The sequence below is a fragment of the Perca fluviatilis genome, chromosome 18, assembly GCF_010015445.1.
Source record: "Perca fluviatilis chromosome 18, GENO_Pfluv_1.0, whole genome shotgun sequence".
Classification (NCBI taxonomy): Eukaryota; Metazoa; Chordata; class Actinopteri; order Perciformes; family Percidae; genus Perca; species Perca fluviatilis.
Genome location: NC_053129.1, coordinates 31,922,841 through 31,935,355, shown reverse-complemented (window position 1 = coordinate 31,935,355; position 12,515 = coordinate 31,922,841). Strand labels below are relative to the sequence as shown.

Here is a 12,515-nt window from a genome sequence, read left to right as displayed (position 1 = left end):
GTGAGGTAGAATCAGAAATAACACTACACACTGTAAGAATAATAGAATGCTGAGATGAAGTAAAGAGTCAATGTACAGTTTGTGTGAAGTGTGGACTATATAGTGATGCTGATCATATAGCACAATATACATGAATAGACGGAGCTATCTAAATGCTGAAATGTAGTAAAGATGGCCTACAATAGGGCTACATTTTCACTGAAAACTGAAGCAAATTGTTTAAATGTTTTGGAGCTTTTGCAAACATTTGATACAGTATACTGGGAGTCCTGCTTGTTCAATTAGCCATTTAGTTTTCAAAATAAGAAGTTTTGTCCAGCCTGAGTTGCAGAGGAGATTTAACATCGACATGATTTCTATTCATCCATCACTGTTTCCACTTTTCAGAATCTATAGTCTTATCTAAAACATGTTGTTCTCTGAGTTCTTCACCTATACTTTTTTCCTGTAGGCCTACTTAAGCATATAGTTTATTTTTCTGTTACTCAAACAAAAACACATAGCCTACTTTTACTTAAGTAACATTTTCAATGCAGGAATTTTGCAACCGAGTATTTTAAAGTGTGGTATTACTACTTTCACTTAAGTAAAGGATCTGAAACCTTATTCCAGATTCTACTGCACTCTGGACCACTGCAGTACCATTTATGGTCGTTGGGGGTCGCTGTGGGCACATGTTGCTCTCCGTAATGCTCCGGAAAAAGCCAATATGAACCGGAAACTGTACATAATGGCCATGGTGATGGCCAACTGCATGTAGGCCACTCATCCACAACAACTCTTGTGTTTTAATTCAGCTCTTTTAACTGTTCCGTTACGAGTTCACGTTGTTTTTTTACAAGCTGACAGAGAAGCGAATATTTACCGGAGATGGGAGTCCCGGCGTTTTTCCGTTGGCTTAGCCGAAAATATGCGTCAATCATTGTGCATTGTGTGGAGGAAAAGGTAAGTGGATAGATAGCATGTTAGCTAGCAACCGATAACGTTTACATGTCGCGTTAACGTTAGAGGGAAGATTTTAAGGAGTGATGTTTTCATAAATACATATTATTAGTGATTACAGCCGGGTATGTTTCTTCTGAGCCGTTAATGCCGCGTCGTAGGTGTTTTGAAAGTTTCCTTTCGTCACCGGCAACGAGACAAAACGAAGTACGTATGGTGTCTTAAATGGACTTTCACGTCGCCGCGTGATAACTCGCCGTCCCTAGTCATTTCAACGAGTGTAATGCGGCAGAGAGAAAGCGGTTTTGATCACGGTGGAAAGCGTATGAAGCGGTTGCCGCTCACGTAAACGTGTTGTGATTCCGCTCTGCTGAGTTAACCGCGCTGAACTTCTGGCGGCAGGAACCGCTCCAAAAACGCTTTGCTTTTTGGGAGACGCTCTTGCAGGTATACCGTTGGCAGAACAGTTGAAACCAGCTAAGACTGTTAACAAAATTGCGCAGTTTTAATTCAAGTGTGTGTAGTGAGTTTGACAGATGTTTAGGCCGCTGCAAAACTTTTTTTTTTAAGGAAAAAACGAGTGATTTCTAAAACAAAGTGAATTGTTTGGGTGTCCCGTTTTATCTTCACAGGGGAAAGAATGTAATGGAGTCCGTATTCCTGTCGATACGACCAAGCCAAACCCCAACGAGGTGGAATTCGACAACTTGTACTTGGACATGAACGGGATCATTCACCCCTGTACACATCCAGAAGACAAGTAGGGACTCCTCTCTGCGCACTTTGGACACTTTGTTTTACACATGTTTTACTTTGTTTGCAATTTATTTTAGTGCAGTGGTGTAGTCTAATGTATTCTAGTGGGTTTACTGTACCACACACACATCCTATGAGAAAACACAGATGACATTCACTATATATATATATATATATATATATATATATATATATATATATATATATATATATATATAATTAATAAATAAATAAATAAATAAATAAATAAATAAAGCAGTAAGGGGGCTTTCACATCAGGGACCTAAGCCTGGATCACAAAAGTTGACCCCAAAGCAACAAGGACATAATAAAATAGGCTAATTATATTTGTGTTAAATGTGCGGTGAAGGGAGGATACTGGCGTTGGTGTAGATGGAGCATTTGGGCCCGGTCGCTATGCATGCACTGCTCTCAGCGAGGAGCGGGTCGATGAAGGATGAGAAAAGTCTCTCTGCGTGTTTTGCAGTGTTACTTTAGTTTGCTGTCCCATCACTTGACCCCGTATTTGCGAATACAAATATCTGAAGTGAAAGTTCTGTCACAGAACTATGTTGTTGCGTATCATTGCACATTTTTAAGTGGGTATATGGGAATCCTGGAGATTTCTTAGTGGGTATGCTGCGTATACCTGCGTATCACATAGACTGCACCACTGTTTTAGTGCCAACTTTTATGTTTCTATAAAGTCAAGGTTTGGTTTGACCCCTTTTTTCTTGTAGGTATGACAGAAAAAGCCAAACAAATCATCCTTGTGAGATTGACCTTTTTTAGAATACGTATACATAAATATTGCCAGCTGATTTAAAAACTTAAATAGGTACCTGTTTTGATATGCATTTGTCCCTGAAAGGTCACAATGATGTATTCTGGTGTTATATTTACATTAGCTTCTCCGATGTGGTGATTTGGTGCTTCTTTTTTTCTCTCTCCTTTTTTATATCTTTGTGAATTAAATGTTTTGGGGTTTTGGACTATTGGTCAGACAAAGCAAGCAAACCGAAGATGTAATTGTGGGCTCTGGGAATTGTGATACAAATTTTCACTGTTTTCTGACATAGTAGACTAAAAAATAAGTTAATAATCTCAAAAATAATCAATACATTAAGTGATATAAAAAAACAGTAGTTGCAGCTCTAGACATTGAATTCAAAACATTTAGAGAAGTAAGGGGACTTTGATAAACACAAATCAAACAATAATAGGTAGACATAGTTGCTGAGATGGTAAAAGTTGCAAATCTGAGTGTTGGTCTGTGGGATTGTTTCACAGAGAGGATATCTGCTCATACCAAACGGGAACTATGAAAGGCAGTTTTTTATTTTTATGAATTTGGTACGATTGATGATCAGTACACCCCCACTTTTAAGAATGACATAAATAAGTGATTAAAAATACATAGCATGCCCTCACACCCCCTGCATACTTCTCATTCTGACCTCTGCTGTCCACAGAGCCGCTCCAAAAAATGAGGATGAGATGATGGTCGCCATTTTCGAGTACATCGACCGCCTGTTCAATATTGTTCGACCCAGGAGAGTTCTCTACATGGCCATCGATGGAGTGGTAAGTAACTTTCAGTGATGGAAACCTGCCGCCAGAGAGAGAGGTTTGGCTCCAAAACAAAAACAAAGCCCGTTAAAACATTTGCCGGAGAATCAAGCATTTATTAGATTTGACCTGTCCCATCAGTCAGCTATTGTTTTTCATACGGTCAAACATGGCTGGTAGGGCACTACTCACTTTGACTAAAGGTAGAGCTGTAACAATTCCAAATGTTGCTGTGCAAATAATTGTGATTAACAATATAATTGTCTCTGTCAGTCAAATTGAAAAAAATATGTATTTATATTTTACTTTTTCAAACAAATTGAATGTTTTGAATGTATCCCAGGATGCATTTTATTTTATTTTATTTTATTTAATTTTTTTAAAGATTATTTTTATGGCATTCTGGACCTTTATTTGTGTCACGACCGCTTAGACATGAAAGGGGAGAGAGAATGACATGCAGCCAAGAGCTAAACCCGCGGCTGCTACATCGAGGACTGAGCCTCTGTATATGGGCACGAGCTCTACCAGGTGAGCTAGGGTTAGGGCGCCCAGGATAAAAACATTTGAGGCAGTTACAGCCCAGGATGTTTGAAGTTGCTATAGCAACAAGTGACCGCTGTAGCTAGCATAGATTTCGCTTAACAGTCTTAAAAATCAACAATCCTATAACTAAGGACCTTAGCTAATGTTAGCAATTAATTGCGGCTACGAAGACAAACTGCGATAACGTTAAAAAAATTGCGATGCTAATGGCTCAGAGACGTGCTTTTTCGAAATCTGGGACTCCTTCTTGGACTATGTTGGGGAGGATGGTGCACGGACCCTTCGGAGTGGCCTCTATGGTGTATAGCATGGTCTGAGATCTCGAAGTACATTTCCAGATAACACACAATGGCTTAAGTAACCTATTTTGAATGATTACGTTGAGTATGCCTCAACTGGCTGTCTTACTTTATGTTGTATGTGCCCTATGGAAATTCAAATAAAGATATGTTTAAAAATAATAATAATGCACAGGCCCAACCAGAGCTGATTGCTAGTTCCCCTTCTGGATAGTTGTTTCCTTTTATCTATCACATTCAAAATGATCCAATGTTATTTGGGTTAATATAGACATGGAAACAGCTTTGATGACTGACCTGAAATCAGCTGCGGTGCAGTAGGACTAACGCCCTATTTAACTCCACCAGGCTCCGCGGGCCAAAATGAACCAGCAGCGCTCTCGGCGCTTTCGTGCCTCCAAAGAAGGAGTGGAGTTGACCGAGGAGAAGGCTCGCATGAGGGAGGAGGTCATTCAGAGAGGTGTGTGTGTGTATGTGTGTGATGTTTTTTCTTCAGAGAATGTATGTTGACCTATACCTCAGATGGTACGGAGCATTGCAGCATTATGTGACATTTTCCTCCTGGCAGGACGATATTTTCTCTAGGGTCCAGGACAGAAAATACTGGGACTCATTTTTGTGTTCTTTAAGGGCTTTTAGGCAAACTTGTACAGAAAGTTCCAGGCTATAAAACACACATTTTTCACTTTACTCATCTGTTCCTTTTTGATCCTCTTTGTGCAGTGATATTACCCCGTTCAGTTGTTTTAATTTATTTGAAGAATTTACACAGGAAACATTCTCTTAATCCTAGGCCAGCCATTTTAAAAATTCACTGGCTAAAAATAGCAGAATTAATCAGAACTCACTCTGCTTGAGTAAATGAATACTCTACTCTATGATTACAGTTGAGTTGTGGTGTTGTCTGGTAGATGTTTCACTGTGTATTTATGTGACTATCTGTCTTTTTATGTTAACCCTTCATGCATCATATTTCCTCTACAGGAGGTTATCTTCCACCTGAGGAGATTAAAGAGAGGTTTGACAGCAACTGTATCACTCCAGTAAGTGGGATAAGTCTTTTTACAGTCTTTTCTACCGGCTATTCAGTATCTTTTACCTGTGGTTTACATGTATTTTGACTGTTTGTTTTTATGATGCATGTTTTTTCCCAGTGTAAAAGACTTTATAGCCTATATGTTTTACTTGCAACAGCAGAATTACATGATGTGACTTCTTTTGTCTCCAGGGAACAGAGTTCATGGACAACCTGGCACAGTGTCTTCGTTACTACGTTGCAGAACGACTCAGCAATGATCCAGGATGGAAAAACGTCACGGTGTGTGTGTAACTTTGCTGCACAGGCTTTCAAAGTGCCCATATTATGCTCATTTTAAGGTTCATAATTGTATTTAGAGGTTGTACCAGAATAGGTTTACATGGTTTAATTTTCAAGAAATGCCATATTTTTGTTGTACTGCACATTGCTGCAGCTCCTCTTTTCACCCTGTGTTCAGGTCTCTGTTTTAGCTACAGATAGCTTAAACATAATAACCTTGTTAACCTAGTTTTATTTTTTTTTAAACTTTCAGCTCTTGGTAGTTACCATGTTGCACCCTGGTTGTATGTTGTCATGGGCAGTGTTCACAGTCACTAACCTTCAGTTACATTTTATTTTATTTTTATATCCAGGTCCTTCTGTCTGATGCTAGTGTTCCCGGGGAAGGCGAACACAAGATTATGGACTACATCAGGAGACAGAGAGGTACAGCTCCCTTGAACTGATACACTTTAATAATTGATGCTGTTGTGATACAAAGGATTTCATTACACCACATGTACTGTTGCAGGGTACAAACAATAAATGACACCTACCACAGTCATACCTTTACAACAACTATGCACATAAAATAACCTAAAAGATAGTAGTGAATACAAAGTGCATCTAAAATGCACAAAAACCTATAAAGCTCACAACATTAGACCATAATGAATATCGCACATTATTTGCACCTGGCAGAATTTAGTCAGACCGACACACTGATACACAGATTACGATGAAAGTGTTGTTGAATGTCATGTTGACACTCTGATCTAAGGGTCAAAAATAGTAGGACACATTATTAACTCCATGTTTGTGATTCACTTTGACAGCTCAGCCCAACCACGACCCCAACACACACCACTGCCTGTGTGGAGCTGATGGTAAGCCTTTACCTTTCAGTCTGGAAAAAATGTAAAAGAAATGATGAATAACTTCAATAAAGTAGGAGACAATTAAATGTTATGAGCCAAAAGTAATGCCTATTTGTTTGCTACTACTTTGAAAGATGTAAACAACTCTGTCATCCTGAAATAACATATTTTTCTTTGTGTGGCGACTGATTAGCTGACCTGATCATGCTGGGCCTGGCCACCCACGAGCCGAACTTCACCATCATCAGAGAGGAATTTAAACCCAACAAACCCCGCCCGTGTGCGCTGTGCGGACAGATCGGTCACGAAATCAAAGATTGCCAGGGGGCAGCCAGAGAGAAACAGGGAGAGGTGAGCTCAGCTTGGACTTCTGAAGTAGGAAGTGTTGTTATGCTAACAGAACATTTGCTTGAATACCATATATATGGAATATTTTACACTGTACTGGAGCTACAAAGATAAACAGTAAAGCAGTGAGATATTTTCTTTTTGCATTAGGCTTGACACATTTTGTAGTGATTGATTACTGATTGATAAGAGTTTTAATCAGTAAAAGTCAACCAGTGCTGTGAAGCAATATGGACATTTTAGTGATCACAACAACATAAATGGAAAAAATGAATCTTGTGATCTTGTCATATTTTTACCTTTTTATCTGACGTATATTTTAATGTCGTTTGTTAGTGTTAGTCTGAATCAAGAAATGTGCCACATGTGAGACTTGATCTCTGTTTTCTTCCCTTTCAGCACGATGAGTTTGCAGACACGATGCCAGTCTCTGAACAGGAGTTCATATTTATCAGATTGTGTGTGCTGCGGGAGGTACAATATTTATCTACTTTGGGGAATACATCTTTTCCTTGTCAATCATGCTTCCTTTGTTTTGAAAAGTGACTGATTTGCCGAAGGGTGCACTACAATGTTTGTTAATTTCCATCTTTTGCCTTGAGAAATAAAAGCACCTAGTGGCTAACTTATTCTTCCCTCCCTCCCTCTGTGTTTCCAGTACCTGGCCAGAGAGCTGACCATGGCCAGCCTGCCGTTTCCTTTTGACTTTGAGAGGAGCATAGACGACTGGGTATTCATGTGCTTCTTTGTGGGAAATGACTTCCTGCCGCACCTGCCGTCCTTGGAGATCAGGTGGGCTTCAACACGCCGTTTTTATGCTGAACGCTGGTTTGAATATTAGAGCAGTTGTTAGCAGTTGTATCCGTTGGTCCTTTAAAAACTCAAAAGCTCTCAGTTTAAGTTCAAGACTTTAAAAAGTACTGAGTGATAATACATTTACTTACACACTTACAGGATTTTGTTATGCTTCCTTCAAACTCAATTATTTTTTTGATATTTCTGCTTTCATTAAGCTTTACAAAAACAGGGTTAAGTGGTATAATGTTGCTTTAGACGGTGCAGCTGTTTTCTTTACTCTATAGAAGAAGCCTCATTACTCTCTTTCACAGTGGTGGTCATCCTGCCATCACTTAACTTTATCCTCCAACACTGATCAGACTGAAAACTGGCAGAAGCTCAGACTTCTATTGATCTGTTTCAATACTTTTCTTTTATTTGTAGGAGGATAAAATAGAGCTCCAAATGTTTGTTGGTTAGCTGCCAAATTGTCTGAGAGGGCAGCCAAATATCCTCCTGGTGTTAAAGATAATTCAGAGTTTGGTGTCGGTTCAGTGTCCTATCCTGATTCTCATTTAAATTTACTCTGAACGACTCACCTTTTAATTATTCATGGCGTTTTTGTTCCTTACAGAGAGGGAGCGATAGATCGACTGGTCAACATCTACAAAGACGTTGTGCACAAAACTGGAGTGAGTATCGGCACAAACCGTTTGTGCCGTTCAGTGGTTTCCTGGATTATTTATCTTTTTAAAGCAGCCCTGGTACATTGACCTAACCCCAACGGTGTCTGTCTTCAGGGCTACCTAACAGAGAATGGCTATGTCAACCTGGAGAGGGTGGAGCTGATCATGCAGGCGGTGGGCGTGGCTGAGGACAACATCTTCAAGAAACGCAAAGAGGACGACGTAAGCTTTCTGCAACTTCACACAGGGATAATTAGCCTTTTTAGCTAATGTTATAGATGTATAAGTTAAAGGTCCCATGGCATGAAAATTTCACTTTGAGGTTTTTTTAACAAGGAGTTCCCCCAGCCTGCCTATGGCCCCCCCAGTGGCTAGAAATGGGGATAGGTGTAAACCGAGACCTGGGTATCCTGCACTGCCTTTGAGAAAATTAAAGCTCAGATGGACCAATCTGGAATGAGAGAGAGACATCATGGCTTTCAAACGAGCAAAGTGGCAGTTGGTCAAGGCCATACCTCCACCTTGCCCCCCCACCCCCCCTCTCTCCTCCTCAATAGCATTTAAAGCTACAGGCACAGAAATCACACAGAAATCGCACAGACTAAGGAAAGCTCATTGTGGGACTGGCTCTAGTGGCTGTAATTCTGCACCCACGGCTGAATTTTGGGAAAGAGACTTCAGATACAGTATTAGGGGACCACTAAGGTCTATATAAAAGAGACTTCAGATACAGTATTAGGGGACCACTAAGGTCTATATAAAAGAGACTTCAGATACAGTATTAGGGGACCACTAAGGTCTATATAAAAGAGACTTCAGATACAGTATTAGGGGACCACTAAGGCCTATATAAAAGAGACTTCAGATACAGTATTAGGGGACCACTAAGGTCTATATAAAAGCATCCAAAGAGCACCATATCACGGGACCTTTTTTAAGAGTATGAAGTTGTATCAAGCCTTTTTTGATAGGGGATGAAATGTGTCTGCAGCACAAAGTGATTGAAACTAAAGTACCTTTTTTAATTGTTATTCTAAGATAGTTTCTAAATTAAATCAAAGTTTTGCAGACTATTGTCAGACTATTTTAAGTTCTTGCAGGGCTTCTTGTGTTTAGACAAGAACTTGTTTTTGTTTTATATTTGTCAAATTTTAAAGAAGTGGGAAAAGTAGTTTTTGGTACCAAAACCGGCACAATGCAATAGGTTTGTTTAAGACAACAATAACGTTTTTGGTTGATATATTTCTCAATCTAAAGTAATGCAAAAAGTATTGTTTTGGTTCCAAAAGTGAGGTTGAAATGATCCCCAGCCCTCCGAGACAGAAACTGCTGTTGGATCACACACAGCTAACGACAGTCCACAGTGTACCACACTAGTAATTACTTCTATTCCAACCTTAATGAATTTCTTTCTGTGATTGATTCACATGTTCTTTCTTTTAGGAAGGCTTTAAGAGAAGAATGAAAGAGAAACGAAAGAGGATGAAGGTGAGTGAATTGCTTTAAAGTCTTCACTATATACATTATACGAGTCTGGACAGGCATTCATGTAAACTGCTACTATTACCTGAAAAAACTGTATGAGCAAGACTTGAGGAATTCTTCATCGATTGTGCATTTAAACAGGATAAATCGGATATTCATCGCTCATATACTGACTTTTTCACAGGGATGAGTTTTTCATTTATTTATTTATTTATTTTTTTACTTCCGTGTTCTCACAGGCAGAGCAGCGGGGTCCCGCCTACATGACCACGGGCCAGTTTGCCCCTCAGGCCCTGGGGAGAAGAGACCGACCCGAGGCCGTCCAGAACGCCCGGCACCAGGCCTACGACATGAGGATGCAGCACAACAAGGTACAACAGGCTGTTTATATAAGACATGGAGTTACTGTGCAGCTCTGGAAATCTGGAATATGATTCTGACAAATTCCAGGTTCTTAAAACACTTGAAAGTTCAAACAAAAGTATTTAAAGTATTTTATATTATTATAGTAGAATTGTATTTTACTTGCGTGATTATAAAGATTAGTATCCATTTGCACTGTACACAAAATGTATAGGTCATCCTGAGTTGCTGATGAGAATAATATTCTTATGAAATATAATATAGAAATGATGCCTAGAATTCTGACAATAAAACTTAGATGTTACAACAGTATTTTGAATTGATGTGTTGGAGAGGACATGAATTGTTTGTTTTTTTCTCCAGGATGCTGCTCAGTTCCTGAAGGCCACGATGAAGAACGGTGGCAATGTAAGATACATACACGTGTGTGTGTGTGTGTGTGTGTGTGTGTGTGTGTGTGTGTGTGTGTGTGTGTGTGTGTGTGTGTGTGTGTGTGTGTGTGTGTGTGTGTAGTTTTCCAAATTATTGTGCAAATGATAATATTTCACTGATTTTCCTAAATAGTCAATGCAATAGTCAGTATAATTTTCAAGTCACCAACCGTTAGGGTATAAGTCGAATTTCATTGAGCAAACCACCCAATGAAAACAGTATTTGTTTTTTAAATATTTAAAAATAAAAAAACTCAAAATGCACGGTTCCAAATTATTACGCACAACAGAGTTTCAAAGCATTGTATAGGTTGTAAAGAACTGAAAATGGTCATTTGCTGAATTTGCAGCATTAGGAGGTCATATTTACTGAAATCAAAAGCTATTTCAATCAAAGCCATCTTAACGGGGCCAGTTACATGTTAACATAGGACCTCTTCTTTGATATCACCTTCACAATTCTTGCATCCATTGAACATGCGAGTTGATGGAGAGCTCCTGCTTGAATTTCTTTGCAGGATGTCAGAATAGCTTCCCAGAGCTGCTGTTTTGATGCAAACTGCCTCCCACCCTCATAGATCTTTTGCTTCAGGATGCTCCAAAGGTTCCCAATAGGGTTGAGGATGGGGGCCACACCATGAGTTTTTCAACCTATACAATGCTTTGAAACTCTGTTGTGCGTAATAATTTGGAACAGTGCATTTTGAGTTGTTTTTTATTTTTAAATATCTTTAAAAAAAAAACTGTTTTCATTGGGTGGTTTGTTCAACGAAATTCGACTTCAACCCTAATGGTTGGTGACTTGAAAATTATACTGTCATTTGCATCGACTATTTAGGAAAGTCAGTGAAAGATATAATTTGGAACAGTGTACGCACACACACACACACACTGGCAGAGAACTGTTATGTATATAGAACATATATGTTAAAAGGTTAAACCAAAGATCGAACACAATATGTCCAAAAGCTTATCTTTCCTTTAGCAAACTATGGAAACGTTATCCTTGAGAAACATCTCTAGTATTCTTATAATTTCATGCCGTTGCCTTTTCTTTGTATATTTAAAGTTGGATTATGGCTGTACTGCCAACCATGCATTACCACATGAATAAAATGAGCACAAAGGCTTCAGAAAATGGAAGGCTAAATAGTTAGAGTTGTGATTGATTTTTTTTTTTTTTACTATCTATCATGTTCATTCAAACAAATCACAGACAGCAGTGTAGAGAAATCCTCTTTTGAGTAAAAAGGTTTTATGTGGGACTACGTTTACAAGCTGTCAATTTTCGGGTTATGGTCGGGTTAAGGTCACTATTCGGGTTTCTGAAACATTCGGAATAACCCGTTTACATGCGTGAGCAGAGAGAGTTACTCCTGTATACATGGCATTTGTAATCAATTGGCGATATCCCGATGTAAACGGCGACGCACGGTTAGCGTCTGGACGTACGGACAAACCCTGCTTCGCGTAACTTTTCGGTCACCTTCTTATAAATCTCACTATCTCGGTACTTTCTGCCGTCAACAAAAGACATTATATTCATGGTTTTCACCACACTAATGAAGAAATTGGTTTCCTCCTCGCTCCAAAAGTGTGGTGCTGTGCTGCGTCTCGCCATGTTTACCTCTACTTCTTGTTTACTTCCGCTATATTGCGCGCAGGTTTTCTGGCACATACAAGAAGTTCCTCTACTCAAAAGACCGAGATTCCTTGCGAATAGAACCTGCGCAGAACACAAATCAATGTTCCTTGTGATGGGGATATGCCGATACGCTTTTACATGACCAAAAGGGATCATTTTCGTGTTTTTAAAAACCGGAATATGAGCATATTCGGGTTTTTGCCGGTGTTTACATGGCCGTGCGCGACTGGGTTTTTGCTAATATTCCGGTTTTGAACGGGTTATTGGCTGCATGTTAAACGTAGTCAATGTCAAATAAAACACATCCTGAAAACTCCTTTTGAATCGATCCTATAAAGCATACAGCACACTGTAATATTTTTAGATAAATGATTAGATAAATATTTTTCTTTTATCTGTATGGTATAAATGTGTATGAACTTTAGATTGAAATGTCTGTCATTGCAGCACATAATGCAATAGTTATGTAAAAGCCCAGTGCGGATGACATGCT

General features: G+C 39.2%; 1 protein-coding gene across 4 annotated transcripts in view; it reads left to right on the top strand.

The window, feature by feature from the left end:
• Positions 1 to 721: 721 nt before the first annotated feature.
• Positions 722 to 12,515, top strand: part of xrn2 (5'-3' exoribonuclease 2) — a 49,426-nt gene continuing 37,632 nt past the window's right edge. For all 4 annotated transcript variants that reach the window (XR_005637000.1, XR_005636999.1, XR_005637001.1 and 1 more), the window contains exons 1-16: positions 722 to 945; positions 1,575 to 1,702; positions 3,171 to 3,282; positions 4,461 to 4,572; positions 5,097 to 5,155; positions 5,341 to 5,430; positions 5,784 to 5,856; positions 6,246 to 6,296; positions 6,481 to 6,638; positions 7,035 to 7,109; positions 7,294 to 7,427; positions 8,047 to 8,104; positions 8,213 to 8,320; positions 9,542 to 9,586; positions 9,823 to 9,954; positions 10,310 to 10,354. Coding sequence is in view for 1 of the 4 variants with exons in the window: in XM_039782186.1 (XP_039638120.1) it covers positions 871 to 945; positions 1,575 to 1,702; positions 3,171 to 3,282; positions 4,461 to 4,572; positions 5,097 to 5,155; positions 5,341 to 5,430; positions 5,784 to 5,856; positions 6,246 to 6,296; positions 6,481 to 6,638; positions 7,035 to 7,109; positions 7,294 to 7,427; positions 8,047 to 8,104; positions 8,213 to 8,320; positions 9,542 to 9,586; positions 9,823 to 9,954; positions 10,310 to 10,354 (1,455 nt within the window). In the remaining 3 variants the exon portion in view is untranslated. The remainder of the gene's footprint in view (positions 946 to 1,574; positions 1,703 to 3,170; positions 3,283 to 4,460; positions 4,573 to 5,096; positions 5,156 to 5,340; positions 5,431 to 5,783; positions 5,857 to 6,245; positions 6,297 to 6,480; positions 6,639 to 7,034; positions 7,110 to 7,293; positions 7,428 to 8,046; positions 8,105 to 8,212; positions 8,321 to 9,541; positions 9,587 to 9,822; positions 9,955 to 10,309; positions 10,355 to 12,515) is intronic.